We start from the raw sequence: 16,352 nt of genomic DNA on the forward strand, positions 1-16,352 counted from the left end.
TATTGCACTTGTATTCTCTTCAGAACATCAAATCTGCATGTAAATCCGAAGGTAAAATCTAGTTTGTACTGCTGGTGTTCTTCATCTTTTTGACTCTCTCTCTCTCTATCTCTGTATGTGTTGCTGGCTGGTGTCCAGTTTAATATCATACTGCCAGAGGATCTCTTTCTCTCTCAAACACACACACCTGTCTTCCTCCATCTCTCTCACCTTCAGAGTCTGTGCTGCTTTATAAAGGGTCACCAGCACACCTACAGTGAGCTCCACACACCCACACACACACACACACACACACACCCACAAATTGTTTGTGTAGTTTCCTCTCTAATCAGTGCAATCTGCTTGACTTGCAAAACCCAAAATTAATATAGATTTTCTGTCCACTAGCACACTAAATTATGCAAAGCATTGTGTTTTATTTCCTGTTTCCTGGCTGTATGTGAGAGTGAGGAGCTCCAGTCTGACCATACGTCTGCAAACACTCCGGCTCATTATCACACACTTCACACTCACTATGGCATGTGAATCTCACTCTGACCAGACCATGAATCAAGCTCAGTTCCTCAAAATGTATATTATATATATTAGGCTCATTATAGATTGAGCTTTATTCACAGAACTCAGCTCAATCAATGGTGTGCTATTACTGTCAGGCAGTAAACAGAATTGAATGTAAAACAGATATTTGTATACAGCAGTAATTTACCAGATAGCACGTCGTGAACATGAGATGAAGTCTAGAGCACACTGAGGCGATCAGGTCTGAACAATGCTCCAGGCTCAGTAAAGTATGACAGATTGTGGCAAGCTGGAGAGTTTTGTGTGTCACACAAATAGTGTTCAGTGTTTGCATGTTTGTGCTCTTAACTGATCTATTCAATCCTTCGTTACTTCAGGTGAGAAAACAATGCAGAATGCAGTTCATCTGAGCTGTCACGTGGAGTCTGTTTTGGTTTGGTTTTCCTGCTTTCCTCTAGTTAGTTTCCTTGGTTGTTAATTAGTTCCCACACCTGGTCTGCTGTACTTTGAATACACTCCTCTGTCTATTAAAGACCTCAGTTTCCCCTGATTGTCTGGTATTGTTTATGTTAAAATCCTTCTGTGAGTTCTGTCTCTTAAAACGGTAAGTACTGTGTTTTAGAAAAAAAAGGGTGTAGTTTTGGATGTTCTTGAGTTGTTCCTGAGCAACATAGGTAGGGTCAGAAATGATGTCCATATTCATAATGTCCATAGAAGTGTGTGTGATTGGTTATAAAACTCAAGACTACAAACTGTGTGTAGTAGAAAAAAAATCAGTGTAGAAAGAAATCATTATGAAGCATGAGCAGATCTGCAGTGTCACAATCAACTCATTTTATTCACTTTGATCGTGACAGCCGAAAACAGAACTAACTTAACTGTAGCCATTAATTCCTGATCCTGGATGCGGAAATGATTTGATTGTTTATTCCCTTGTTCTCTTGCCTGTGTTTCTCAGGAGGAGCTCCAGACATCCCAGAGGATAAAGTGTTTGAACGACGAGGGATACGAACTGCAAACGTGAGTACTGTGTGTGATGGACCAAATCTGACTAACTCCAGGGTTGAATTCCTTTTGATGGATATTTATTGAATTTAAAAAAAGAAAAGTACAAAGTCAAATCAAGTAAAATAATTCAAATTCACAAACACAATCCAGACCAATCTAAATAAAAATGTAACACTAGAAGAAGCTGGCAAGAAAATGGAGCCTCTATTTTGAATGAGTATCATCTTCATCTCAGCACTGATGTGAGAGCTCCCTCTGGTGTGCAGGAGGGGCTACACACTCAAATGTCACAAATGTAACAGATATGTGACCCTGGAGCGCAAAACCTAAAGTGTCTTAAGCCTTAACTGTATTTCAGACAGGACCACTTTTGGCAAGTTACTTTGTATTGTTTGTCTTCTTTGCTGTATTCATGTGAGAGTGAAAAATATGGTTTCCCACCATCTGCTCATTTGACTGTGAGGTATACAACATCAATTTCAAATATGAAAGAAGTTGTTACCATCTTAAAGTCTATATCAATGGTAGAATGTGCTTGTGTTGTGTGGATGTGTTTGTTTCAGCCATCAGATGGAGACAGACGTGGAGAATAACATCACAGTGAACACACACCCGCTGGAGACCACCGTACTGATGTGAGTATGTCATCACGATCACCATTTATTTACACTGTAGATATCACATCACCACAGATGATTATCTGTAAATACTGGTATTCCATTGCCACGGGTGATTATGAAAATTACAGTGTCACTGCTCTATTACTGCTATTGCTGTATCAGCAAGTATTGGTATTTCCTTACAGTCCTGTATTGCTTTGTTATCATTTATTATGAGTAAGTAATTATAACAATTGCATTATTGGTAATTTCTGTATTTTACTAATATATTTGATTATAGGTATTTGATTGATTATGTACTCAAATAACTCACAATTACACTTCATTTTACAGCATCCTTGTTACACTTGTGTACTTGTTATAGTAATAAGAGTACATCATGCATGAATTACATGCATTTAACCCCAATCCCAACCCTATAGTAAGTACAAGTGGTTAATTAACATTACTGAGTAAGTTTATAATTATACATTAAGAAAGGGTTGCACTTTATGTTGAGATGTCTCTAATAGAGAGTAATTATAGGGTTTGTTTTTTACCCTCTAACACTTGCACTTTCTATTCTTTTTCTTTTCTTTCTACGTGTTTTCTTTGTAAAGAGAGAGAGCCTTGAATACAAGCGTTTTCTATTCTTATGACTTCCTTTATTTTGTTAATTATTATTATTTTTAAAGACCCTCTAACAGTTGTGTTCCCTGTTCTACTATTTTTCAGTTTTATCTACTTTCTTTTCTTTTTTTCTTATTTATAAAACAACAACAACAACAACAACAAAATCTTTGCTATACGTGTGCTGTGTTAGTCTAACCGACACTTGTCACAGCACTTATATATTATTGCCCTTTTATTGGTTTGATTGTTTCTATTGTCTTCACTTGTAAATCGCTTTGGATAAAAGTATCTTCTAAATGACTAAATGTAAATGTAATTATGCGTACTACACTGTTATTGCTATAGTAATTACTTGTAACATGTAACAAACACTCTGTAAAATGAAGTGTCAGCAAATAAAGCATTTGCTAATTCAATGTTGTTCATGTTAACCATCAGCATCCAGCATGACTGGCGAGACTTCCTGCAGACACAGGATATCCTGGAGAAGAGAAGCCCCTCCCCTCCCTCTCTGTCCTCAGACAAGATGAGCACGTCCATCAGCATGACCACCCTATCAGATGGCAGCACGCCCGTAAGCCCCGCCCTCATTTCTCTTCTGCAGGCTGATGGTGTAGATGCAGGAGTTTGTGGTGTTTGTGTGGTCAGGTTGGTCTGGACTTCTACATACAAACCTGATTCCAAAAAAGTGGGGACACTGTACAAATTGTGAGTAAAAATAGGGATGGAATAATTTACAAATCTCATAAACTTATATTTTATTCACAATAGAATATAGATAACATATCAAATGTTGAAAGTGAGGCATTTTGAAATGTCTTGCCAAATATTGGCTCATTTTGGATTTCATGAGAGCTACACATTCCAAAAAAAGTTGGGACTGGTAGCAATAAGGGGCACGAAAAGTTAAATGTACTTATAAGGAACAGCTGGAGGATTGGCAACATGATTGGGTATAAAAAGAGCCTCTCAGAGTGACAGTGTCTCTCAGAAGTCAAGATGGGCAGAGGATCACCAATTCCCCAAATGCTGCGACGAAAAACAGTCGAGCAATATCAGAAAGAGTTTCTCAGAGAAGAATTTAAAATATCATCCAAAGATTCAGAGAATCTGGAACAATCTCTGTGTGTAAGGGTCAAGGCAGGAAAACCATACTGGATGCCCGTGATCTTCAGCTCTTAGACAGCACTGCATCACATACAGGAATGCTACTGTAATGGAGATCACAACATGGGCTCAGGAATACTTCCAGAAAACACTGTCTGTGAACACAATCCACCGTGCCAATCCCCGTTGCCGGCTAAAACTCTATAGGTAAAAAAAAGAAGCTTTATCAGAAGCGCAGGCGTTTTCTCTGGGCAAAGGCTCATTTAAAATGGACTGTGACAAAGTGGAAAACTGCTCTGTGGTCAGACGAATCAAAATGTGAAGTTCTTTTTGGAAAACTTGGACACCATGTCATCTGGACTAAAGAGGACAAGCACAACCCAAGTTGTTATCGGCGCTCAGTTCAGAAGCCTGCATCTCTGATGGTATGGGGTTACATGAGTGTGTGTGGCATGGGCAGCTTACACATCTGTAAAGATGAGCTCCATCAATGCTGAAAGGTAAATCCAAGTTCTAGAACAACATATGTTCCCATCCAGAGGTCGTCTCTTTCAGGGAAGACCTTGCATTTTCCAACATGACAAAGCCAGACCATATACTGCATCAATTACAACATCATGGCTGCGTAGAAGAAGGATCCAGGTACTGAAATGGCCAGCCTGCAGTCCAGATCTTTCACCCAGAGAAAACATTTGGTGCATCATAAAGAGGAAGATGTGACAAAGAAGAACTAAGACAGTTGAGCAACTAGAAGCCTGTATTAGACAAGAATGGGACAACATTCCTATTCCTAAACTTGAGCAACTTGTCTCCTCAGTCCCCAGATGTTTGCAGACTGTTATAAAAGAAGAGGGGATGACACACAGCGGTAAACATGGCCTTGTCCCAACTTTCTTGAGATGTGTTGATGCCATGAAGTTTAAAATCAACTTATTTTTACCTTAAAATTATACATTAGCTCAGTTTAAACATTTGATATGTCATCTATGTTGTATTCTGATTAAAATATTGAAATTTGAAACTTCCACATCATTGCACTCTGTTTGTATTCACACTTTGTACAGTGTCTCATCCTTTTTGTAATCAGGTTTGTACTTTGAGGAGTATCAAAGGCCTTTGATAATGCTTGCATTCTGGACATGTTCCATGGTATTATTTGACTTACTTTGGAGTATCGTGTAAATATGTGACAGAGGACATGGAGCAGATGCTCTATAGTGCTGAAGAGGTTGTGACTGTTGTTTGATCTGGATATCTCACACCTGGTTGAGTATCTCATATGTGACCAGTAGAGGGATGTGTTGTTTAGGCATTAGTGCACAGTACAGCATCACACACACTCACTCTCACATTCATTCACTGCAGCTTTTATCCAGTGTTCAGTTTATTTGTTCATGGCTGTTTTACAATATATGTGGTTGCAAATCAGCTTTAGAAAATCATAGTCTGTCCCGTATGCAGGAGTGCGGTATAGACACAGGTTATGGCTGGAAATAGAAAATGGATATTTGATGTATATTGCATGTAACCATAAACACATTTACATGTCAGTGATGACTGTTGGGGGATCAGAAACTTGGGCCGCATCTGAAATCTCATATTGTCAGAGTAAGTTCTTCTTTTGATCAATTAAATGAGTAAATTATGTATAGTATGAATGTGTACAGTTTGAACATAGTATGAACATTTGTCATATGTTTATCATATGTAATGTGCATTAAAAAATGCAATGAGTAATTTTAAATTGAAATAAAATTGTGAGTAAAAAGTACATTTTTTTCTTCAGAAATGTAATCAAGTAAAAGTAGTGAGTTTAATTTGTACTTGAGTAATGTACAGATAACCCTAAAATAATACTTACTAGTACATTAATCAAGTACAATGACTCAAGTATTTTACACCCCTGGAGATCTGAGTCTAAATTGGGCTCATGCAAAGTTATAATGGTTCCACTAGAGGTCAGTATGGGGCTGTAACTCTAATAATGCCAATCTTCACAAATGCTATGTTCATCATCATCATCATCATCATCATCATCACCATTTACCTTAAGTCCATGAACAGACCGCAGGGAGTCTGCAAAAAAAAATAAAATAAATAAAAGTGCTTAAATAGTTTTATTATAACATCCTCTTGTTAAACCACGCTAAACACGTAAATGTCTCCCTGTCGGAAGAGCATAGTGAATCCACTACATGTTTAAGGATGTAAACATTGACTAGTTAATATCTTTATGTCACAAGAAGATGATGTGTCTCACTCAGTCTATTTCTCATGTGGTTTTGAATTCTGTTCTGCCAGTGTTAAAGCACCAGACGGGAACAGATAAAGGCACCTCTGTCTATTCCTCTCTTTCATGACACTCACATTAAATATTTAGAGACTGTAGAATGCATCAGAATGAGGCCTTGCATGTCTTTGCAGCAGCAGTATGTGTCCGTGGTCCACCGTAATGCGTGTCGATCTGATCTCACGATCACCGGTCACTGGTGGGTGGTTGGGGACGTGTCTGATATTAAAGGTCGATTGATATGATTATGATTGGGGCTCTATTCATTAAAGCCGTGAGTGTGATTGTCTGTTCAGAGCCGCTGGGAATAAAACAACCATTACTGATTCATCACGCATCCTGCAGCACAGAGGAAGACGAGGAGAGACAGATGTCCTCAGAACAGAAAGATACGCTGTGCATGACTGATCAGAGTTTGTGATCATTAATTATTGAAAAGCGCTTACGACGCAGTGCCTTCATTTGACGTAATGTCATTGTTTCAACTCAAGTAACTCAGTGTGGGGTGAAAACAGCTTCTCAGTATATGGGTGTGGTCTGGCAGAGGCAGACTCAAACACTCCAGATATGAATTTAGTGGGAGGGATAGATGATTTGATAGGGATAACTGACGTGAAATTTGTCATGTTGTTCCAGATCTGTATAACTTTGCTCTGTTGAGCACAAACAGACGTGGTCAGGATTAACTGTTTTTGTATGGAAACAGCACTGTTGCTGTAAAATGTGCATGCTATTTTATTATGACAACTGTAATAGCCCTTTGTTTATTGTGCAGTACAACATTATGAATCATAATTTGCTGCTTTTTAAGAAAGAATCAGATTTGGTGGAAGGAAGTTACAGGACATTAGTTTCAGACACTGAATTAGACCATCCACATGTCCTCCTTCCAAAACATCACCTTACTACAGACATAAACTAACAACAGAGAGTGTTCACGATTGGCCACAAGGATTGGGATGTTTACACAGAGACAGATGTGATCACTCACTGTACATTTATCTGTATGATATCTGTCAGTTACTAGTGTCATTTGTTGTGACATTCAACATAAAAAAGCTAAAGCTAATAGTTAGGGGATGCTGTTAAACAACTACACCACTTCAATTTCAGTATGAGATCCTAAATTGCGTAGAGGTTCGCCTCACAGCTATCAAAATAATTTAATGTTATTGAGATGTAATTATCATAAATACCATGTTTTGTCATTAAACTCTAGATGGAGCAGGTTGATGGGTCCTTAAAGGGTTAGTTCACCCAAAAATGAAAATTATTTTTCGGACTATAAGTCGCACCTGAGTATAAGTCGCATCAGTCCAAAAATACGTCATGACGAGAAAAAAAAAACATATATAAGTTGCACTGGACTATAAGTCGCATTTATTTAGAACCAAGAACCAAGATAAAACATTACCATCTACAGCCCCGATAATGATTCTCTTGGTTCATTTCTCTCGGTTCATGTCAAATGAATTTTGATAAGTCGCACCTGACTATAAGTCGCAGGACCAGCCAAACTATGAAAAAAAGTGCGACTTATAGTCCGGAAAATACGATATGTCATCAATAACTCACTCTCATGTCGTTCAAAACCAGTGAGACCTCCGTTTATCTTCAGAACACAGTTTAAGATATTTTAGATTTAGTCCGAGAGCTCTCAGTCCCTCCATTGAAGCTGTGTGTACGGTCTACTGTCCATGTCCAGAAAGGTAAGAAAAACATCATCAAAGTAGTCCATGTGACATCAGAGAGTCAGTTAGAATATTTTGAAGCATCGAAAATACATTTTGGTCCAAAAATAGCAAAAACTACGACTTTATTCAGCATTGTGTTCTCTTCCGTGTCTGTGTGAGACAGAGTTCAAAACAAAGCAGTTTGTGATATCCAGTTCAGGAATAAATCATTCGATGTAACAGGATCTTTTTGAACCAGTTCACCAAATTGAACTGAATCATTTTAAAAGGTTCGCGTCTCCAATACGCATTAATCCACAAATGACTTAAAGGGAGGGTGAAATGCTCGTTTTCACTCAATATCCTGTTAATCTTGAGTACCTATAGAGTAGTACTGCATCCTTCATAACTCCAAAAAGTCTTTAGTTTTATTATATTTATAAGAGAAAGATAGTTTGTACTGATTTTTCCCGGAAAAATACGAGCGCCTGGAGGTGTGACGTGTGGGCGGAGCTACAGAATCACGAGCGCGAGTAGGCTTTTGCGTTGAGAGCGTTTGGAAGCTGTGACTTTACCGTGAGGACAAAACCATCCAAAACAAACCATGGCTTACAGTCAGATTCAGCGTATATTTATGATCCAGAATCAGATCCAGAGGCTGAAATTTAACAAGAGCAGCATCAGCAACGACGCTTCTATGTGGTGTGTTGAAACTGTATATATTTGCTTAGCGGTTTTGGAAAATTATGAAGTTCCACTTTATGTTGTCTATCGATTAATGATATCGCTGGGTATTAAGTGTCCCCAACTAGGCAAGCCAGAGGTGACAGCAGCAAGGAACCACAAATTCCAGGCTGCAGCAAAGTCAGATTGTGCAGAAGAATCATCTGTTTCCTGTGGTCTTGTCCTGGTGCTCCTCTGAGACAAGGTCTTTACAGGGGATCTGTATCTGGGGCTCTAGTTGTCCTGGTCTCCGCTGTCTTTCAGGGCAGTAGAGGTCCTTTCTAGGTGCTGATCCACCATCTGGTCTGGATACATACTGGATCCGGGTGACTATAAATTTTGGCATATAAAATCTTTTTAGTCAAACAATAGCCTATTATTAACAAAGGCCAGTATTTTTTATATCAATACTGATACTGATGTATCTATTAAATGTATTTTCACCTAAATTTTGGCCATTCATTATAGTCATTCAGCATTACAATAAACTGAAAGACATTTTTTTTACATTTAGTAAGTTTTGAAATATATAACTTTTAATTTAAGTGAACATAGAACAATCTTCACATTAACCATAAAGTGAATTTAATATTTTTGGCATAATTGAGTGCGTTTTTGTCAGTTAAAGAGCTACTGGTCTGAAGTGATTCAGCGTATGCAAACAGCCGAACATGCAGCCTTTCAATCTTAAACTAGAGTTGTTAATATCTCACAACCCCCTCACACAAGCACTTGTCAACACTGCCGTCTATTGATGTTGTGGAAAAAATTGTAAAATGCTGTTGATGCGTCTATTCCTTTTCTTTTTTGGCTGTGCGAAACAATTGCCTGGGCTAGAATTGCCACCTTGTGGACAAACTATTTAGTACAAAAACATTTCAAGGTGTATGTACCACCTGTGCATACTCTACCCTTGGGCCAGATGAAGATGATTGGCATGCTGGATTGGGCCAGCAGGCTGTCAGTTGAAAAGACCTGGTCTATATTCTTATACTGTGTTTATACTCCTTATAGGGGAATAATCCTTTTGTAACCCTTATCGAACTAGAACCAATTACCGAAGACTGAGAACTAGAATAAGCTTACATGCATTCTTGTGTAGAGTATGGCTTGTGGATGATCTTTACATTCTAGAACTTCCTGGCTCTGCTCAAATTTATGACCAGGAGGTTCTTGATGTTAAGTTTTGAAAAGAGAACCCAAGATCAGAGAAATGCATAGAGACAATTTTTTTTTGATTGTTAAAAAAAGTCCCAAAACATCAACCCCAATGGGGAAAACGAAACACGAGAATCCAAGGCCAGGCAGAGTTTGTAACCAAGAGGTCAATCAGGATACGAACAGTCCAAATGAGCGAGCAGAAGCAGAGCAAGAGCAGTTGTCTCCATAAAGGCAGAGAGCAGATCAAAGGTGAAATCCAGGGCAGTCCACTGGTCAGAAAGTGTTTGCAGGAGAGGATTCCATAGTAGCAGTGACGACTTCCACTGGGGAAAGGAGCAGGAATCTGTTTCAACAGACTTGAACACAAAGAGCTGTAGGATGCTGGGTCCTAAAATCTGGAACACGCAGACAAGGCCCTAAAGTAGGTGCAGTAAGTTCTAAGTCTGGAAAACGCAGATGAAAGTAGGTTAAAGTGAAGGTTTTCTTGCTTGATCAAATGTCTGTACTTCTCTCTCTTACAGGACTGAAACTCAGAACTGGGTATTGCTGTTATATCAGTTATTGCCTCTTTAAAATTTTGCCAATACATTTCTCACTTCCCAAACCATAATCAGAATAGCTTTGGCTTTATTCTACTCAAATAGAGACCAAACATGATGGAAAAGGGGGTTTTATGAAATTTTGATGGCGGTCAAAGGCTAAAACCTTGGGAATGAATGTCTAGAAGGGTGAAAGGCAGAAACTGCATTCCAATCAAAATGTAGCAAAACTTTGTCCACTGAGAGGGGCTCTGCCCTAAACTTGACCCTGGAATTTCCACCACACCTTCTTCAAATCCATTGATCTTAATGTTTCCAGCCTCCTAATACATTCCTTTCCATTTTGACCCTGTCACCCTTGCATCAATTTTGGTCATACTCAAACCCCAACACACTCATTTTACTGTCCGTACACCTGAACCACTACATGTCTTATGCTTAATCATTCTCATCTGGATAGAGTTCTTTGTCTCCCCTACATCTCTATTCCCGTAGCAAAAAATACAAATTAATCTTATTCAGAAGAATATTGAGGGGCATTCTATACACCCATACTTTATTCCTGCCAGGCATTTAAAAAAAAGGGAGGACTGTAATTAGCAAAAGAAAGAATGGGAGGGACTCAATAGGTTAAAGGACAGATCTGCATCATGCAAAGGAGGGGTTTGGAAAGATTAATCGCTGAGCAACTTTTGGGATTTGTTTGAGCAAATAAGGTAAACATAAATGCATATTGTAAGAAAATGAAAGTGTTTTTTGACCATGCATGTCAACCCATTGTTGGGGACTCCCAAAACCGAAATATGAATCTTTCATAATCCATAATAAGTTTAAAAAGGATAAAGATAAAAAGGATAGGGAACATCAGGGTGTCTCCGCGAAGAAGATTTTTAATACTGAGACTGAAAGAGACTTAGCAGCTGTAACTAAGTGTTTTTGAAAAAAAAAAAAAAAAACAGAAAGCAGCAGGAAAGATTAATTTAATGGACAATATGAGTGCCAGAGTAAAAGTGGATGGTAATGGATAAGATGATAATGTTTGGGGTCTGGAAATATACAAAAGAGGAGTTTTTGGAATAGCAGACTTTAAACCAACATCATGAACTCGAAGTAAGATAAGGTCTAAAAGATCATGAGATAGTGAGGTTAAATTGTTCAAGACTAATAGGAATCAAATGTGAGGGGAAAATGAGCCCAGATAGAGGATTATGAGAAATACAGTTCCCAAGAGTGAAGGAGTTAAAACTCTAGGGATGTAGCTCTCTGGAGGCAATCCGGAGAGGAGATTCCATAGTTGTTACAGTCAGGATTGGCAAAACATACAGGGTCTTTCAAACCACAATTCTTTTTTTATCATACATTGCCAATGTCTTTGAGTTCAACTTCAATTCTAAATTAAGTTAAATTCTGTGATAAGCAGTTGTGTCGATATTCAGCTCCAGGCAGTTCAATAATGATATAATTCAGTTTAATAACAGTGTCAGTGTTGCAAAATCTGTCAATTATAAACAAATTTGATTTGGCTATAAAGCAGCTCTATGGAAGAAAATAATGTCATTATTCAGCTCAATTCAATTCTAGTTTTTTGCTCATCCAATATTTTCAATGCTGAAATCCCAACTAAGCAAGTCAAAGTGTGACTGTGGCAAGGAACCCAATCTCCATTAGGTGACATAATTGGGGGAAGAATTGTTTCGGGGCCAGTTCTCCTCTGGCTAAATCAGGATACATTACAACATAATTAGGTGAGAAGGAAGAGTTATAGTCTGTCCAGCAGGTTGAAACCACTGAGCAGATGCACAGAATGAAACAAACAACAGCGAGGAAACCATGTATGATTCTAGTCATGGGCCAACCAAAAAGAAAACAAGAAAAAAAATGCTGTAATCAAGACATGACCACATAAAGACACCCAAAGCAGCAGACCATCCAGATGCAAAGATATAAACAGTGTTGCTGCATCTTAGGTAACCAGCTTGACCTCATCTTTTCACACAATTATATCACAGATAATATCTTAACCATTGCAATTCTCGGATCATTTCATTATTACTCTTAATCTACATCTACCTTCTTCTGTACCACCACCCCCTCTGCCAGTGTTGTTTAGACGAAACCTAAGGTCTTTTTTCTGCTTCTTGACTTTCCTCTGTGGTATCATCCTCACTTCCCACCCCGACACACTTCTCCTCATTAGATGTGAATTGTTCCACAAATATGCTTTTTTCTATCCTAACTACGCAGCTAACAGAATTTTGTTACGAGAACGTTCTCCAAATTTTCAGTGTTGGTTCTAGGAACATAAACATTTTCAGTTTTCTTGATCTTAGAGAAACGTTTTTAAAAGTTATAATGTTCCTCAAACATTCTGTCTTAAAGTGTTAAAATTATTTATTTTCACATTGGAATTCACATTTCACATTAATTAAACCACTTTAATGCAGTCATTTGTCTGTCACTAAAACAGACATGTTAAACCACTTTATCAACAAATAAATATTTTCTGAAAACATCTGCAATTGTTGCAAAAAAAAATAGCAACTCAAGAAAAGTCGAGGGTCAAGAACCCAACTAAATCAAACACTGATATCCATGATGGTGACATCAAATGAAAAATATTCAAGAAGACGTCAAAATCTAAACCTCTGTTAATTCTCAATAAGAACTTTTGTAGACATGTGACAAAAATAAAGTCAATCTGGTTAGTAATACTGTAAGTGAAGCTGGTAATGTGGAGTTGTTTAATCAGATCTTGAGAGATTTAAAGTCTTATATCTTCAGTTCATCTAAGGCTGTGACTGAAGAAAGTTTTTTATTTCTCTTTCTTTCAGGGCTAGTTCCCAAGTGTTTGAATGGTTGAACATTTCAGGAACATCATACTAACTTTTAAATAACATTCTACTAACATTAAGGAAACCAGACATTTTTATGTTCTTGAAATGTTACAAATAAATGTTCCTAGAATGTTGAATTTGAAATGTTGAAATTAAACTGACAGAACATTTGAGGAACATCATACCTTTAAAAATGTTCCTCTAACATCAAGAAAAATTGACATTTTGTTATGTTCCTAGAAACAACACTGAATTTGTGGAGAATGTTCTTGTAAAAAGTTAGCTGGGTAGCTGCCTAGACAATATCTGTCCAGTTTTCTTCAGACCTGAACAAGCTACTCCCTACAGCCCCTGGTTAACCAAAGTCATCCGTAAGCATCAGACTAAACTCAGGGCAATGGAGAGAATATGAGACAAAATCAAAACATTCAACTGCTCTCAGCAGGTATCAGTGACTGCTATCTTAATTTTCCACCAAAGTTCATGGTGCCAAAACTACCTTCTTCTATAACAAGATTAACAGCTCATCAGACACAAGCTAAAACATTCAGTACTCTCCTTTATCCCCCTAGACCACCTGTTTAACTACTGCTGATTTAGCGAATTACTTCACAAAGAAAACCACATCCATCAACAGTCATTTCCCGACTCCACTCACCCAGGATCTGTCAGACTCACACAGCTGACCATCTTCTCTCCTCCTTGTCTCCTCTTAGAGAAGATGAATTCTCTAAATGTATCCTCTCTAGCCACCCTACCACATGTCCTATCTTAACCCAATCTCCTCACATCTCCTACAATCTCACATACATCAACAGAACAATATTTAAAAGAAACCCAAAATAACTTGCTCTCCCAGCAACCTACAAACACCAGAGTAACAAATCATTAACCACTGCCATTGCTATACAAACAGGAAATGGCATATAGAAAAAGAGTCATGCCTTTTGGCAGGCGTGTACTACAGCTCCATCAGTCTGCTTGACCACAAACACACACACACACACACACACACAAAATGACATATCATTTTGAAAATAGTTTTAAACAGTTTTTGTGTGTGTATGTGTGTGTGTGCTGTCATTTATGGTAAAAGATGTAGGTTGAATGTTGTGTCTAAATGGTTCTCATCAAAGTCAATGACAGAACAATATTGTGTTAATTCATGTCAATCTACAGTAAGTAAAATAATTCATGTGCTGTCTACAGTAAGTAAAGTATCGAGCACTAAAGGTTAACGGATATAAATGATTCAACTAACACTGTCAGTGTAAATTAGTTAACAATCAGTTGAATGTGGAATTATGCAACTGAAAGCACAAATCGACTCGCATCTTATTATTTAACACAGTTATTCATGCATTGCATAGTCTCAGTTATTAAGCTCAAATCTTGCTGTGTATGATTAGTTTCACGCCTGTGACCTCATCATCATTAATCATGTTGACTGACCTCAGCAGCGCTCTGAAAGCATCGGATCGTCTCTTCTGAGCATCTGCTAACAGACTGCTTTAGAGGTGCTGATGTGTGTATCTCAACAAAACATGCCCAGATCACATTCCATCCCAAGATTAAAGAAATTAAAAAAAAAACTATGAATGTGTGAACGTAAGAATACAGCGTTTCTAAAATTATTTCTAAATCTGCATGTGTTCTCACGCTGTCATTAAAATTATTAATGCAGCAGTGTGTGTGTGTTCAGCTAGTTAACCCATATATTCGGATTATAGTGTTATGGCAGCAGCATATAGGAACATTTGTCTGCTTAGATGCTGGTGGCCTACACAAACTGCCTCATAAGTTTATAGAAAACTGTGTTACTGCAGTCTACACAGTAGGCTTTAGGACCTCAGGGAAAACACGGTGAAGCTCAAGGGAGACAAATGAGACCCTGTTTCCCTCTGAAAGTTAATCTGCTATGAAAAATCAATGGTTTAGACACTTTCTTCTAATATTTTATAATATTTCTCTTGTTTTGTTTATACTGTTAAATGGCTGCAGAGTGAAAAGCGTTTTTAGCTGTAGTTCTCCTTGTATACAGTTCCAGCAAACTAAACCAAAAGTCCAGGAGGAAATGGTAGTTTTCAGACAAGAGAATTTTGACTCCAGCCTTTATGGTTCCATACTGTATTTATGACCTAAAATGCAAATCTCACCAACTTTGGGATGTCTTTAACTTACAGTCTCTGATGCCCAGACACATTTAGGGCAGAAAAAAAAGAAATAATAATTGGCAAAACAGTAAAAATACCTTCGGTGCTTTGACCCCTAAAACAGGTGTGTGTGAGGGTTACAGAAAATATAATTAGTGCAATAGTATAAACCACAGAAGTCAAAGATACACCCACTGTGATGGAAAAACAAATATGTGGCTGTGTGTTTGTGTGTGTGTGTGTGTGTGTGTGTGTGTACTAAAACTTTTTTACATACAGAGCCTTTGGCCTGTAACTGCAAATTGGTGAAGTGGATTTTCCTTCATGCTGTGTTGCTCTAATACTCCTGCAGAAGGCATGCAGGAATAATGAACCCAGCCGATCCGACTGAGCAGACCAGAGAAACTCTCTTATACACTGGGAGACTTGTGTTGAAGATTCAGCAAAGACTGATAAAAGATTCTGGTAACAAGATTTACATGGCTTCACTGATTAAAGACCAGACATGCCGCCACATTCTGGATCATCTAGTGGTTTAGTTAGACGGACTGGAAGGCCTCCCAGTAGAATATTGCAGTAGTCCAGTCTTAAAATGACAAGAGCTTGGACGAGGAGCTGTGCCACATATACTAACAGGAAGGGTCTGATATTCCTGATGTTGTAAAGCACAAATCTTCATGACTGGGCTGTCATTGAATTGTGGGTAGAAATCTCAGTTGGTTGTCAAACACAACACTCAGGATCCTCCCCGGTCGATGTTAGTGTTGTAGACACTAGTTGAGCAGTGATGTTGTGGTTAACTGACAGGTCTGCAGGGATTACACGGAGCTCATTCTTCACAAAGTTGAGCTGGAAATGATGCTCCTTCATCCACGCAGAGACGTCTGAAAGGAAGGTAGAGATACAGTATGAGCTGAGACAGTGGGATCATCAGGTATAATCCAGGTACAGTGCTGTAAAATAAAATAAAAGACATTATTGTATGCAGAAGTAGACATAGTCATTTACATACTCAATCTGAACCAGCTTTAGACTGTGATTAGGATTGTTTTATCATGCTAGAAATAGTGTCCAGACTTTACATGCTCAGAGCCAATCACAATGCTTTTTTCT

The 16,352-nt window shown here is 38.1% G+C and overlaps 1 protein-coding gene across 1 annotated transcript in view; it reads left to right on the forward strand.

The window, feature by feature from the left end:
• Nucleotides 1–16,352, forward strand: part of LOC113058237 (schwannomin-interacting protein 1) — a 206,300-nt gene that overhangs the window by 65,093 nt on the left and 124,855 nt on the right. The window contains exons 4-6 of the mRNA XM_026225940.1: nt 1,478–1,539; nt 2,091–2,162; nt 3,198–3,333. Of these exons, the coding sequence (XP_026081725.1) occupies nt 1,478–1,539; nt 2,091–2,162; nt 3,198–3,333 (270 nt within the window). The remainder of the gene's footprint in view (nt 1–1,477; nt 1,540–2,090; nt 2,163–3,197; nt 3,334–16,352) is intronic.

Source organism: Carassius auratus, chromosome 40 (genome assembly GCF_003368295.1).
Source record: "Carassius auratus strain Wakin chromosome 40, ASM336829v1, whole genome shotgun sequence".
In the NCBI taxonomy this organism is placed as follows: Eukaryota; Metazoa; Chordata; class Actinopteri; order Cypriniformes; family Cyprinidae; genus Carassius; species Carassius auratus.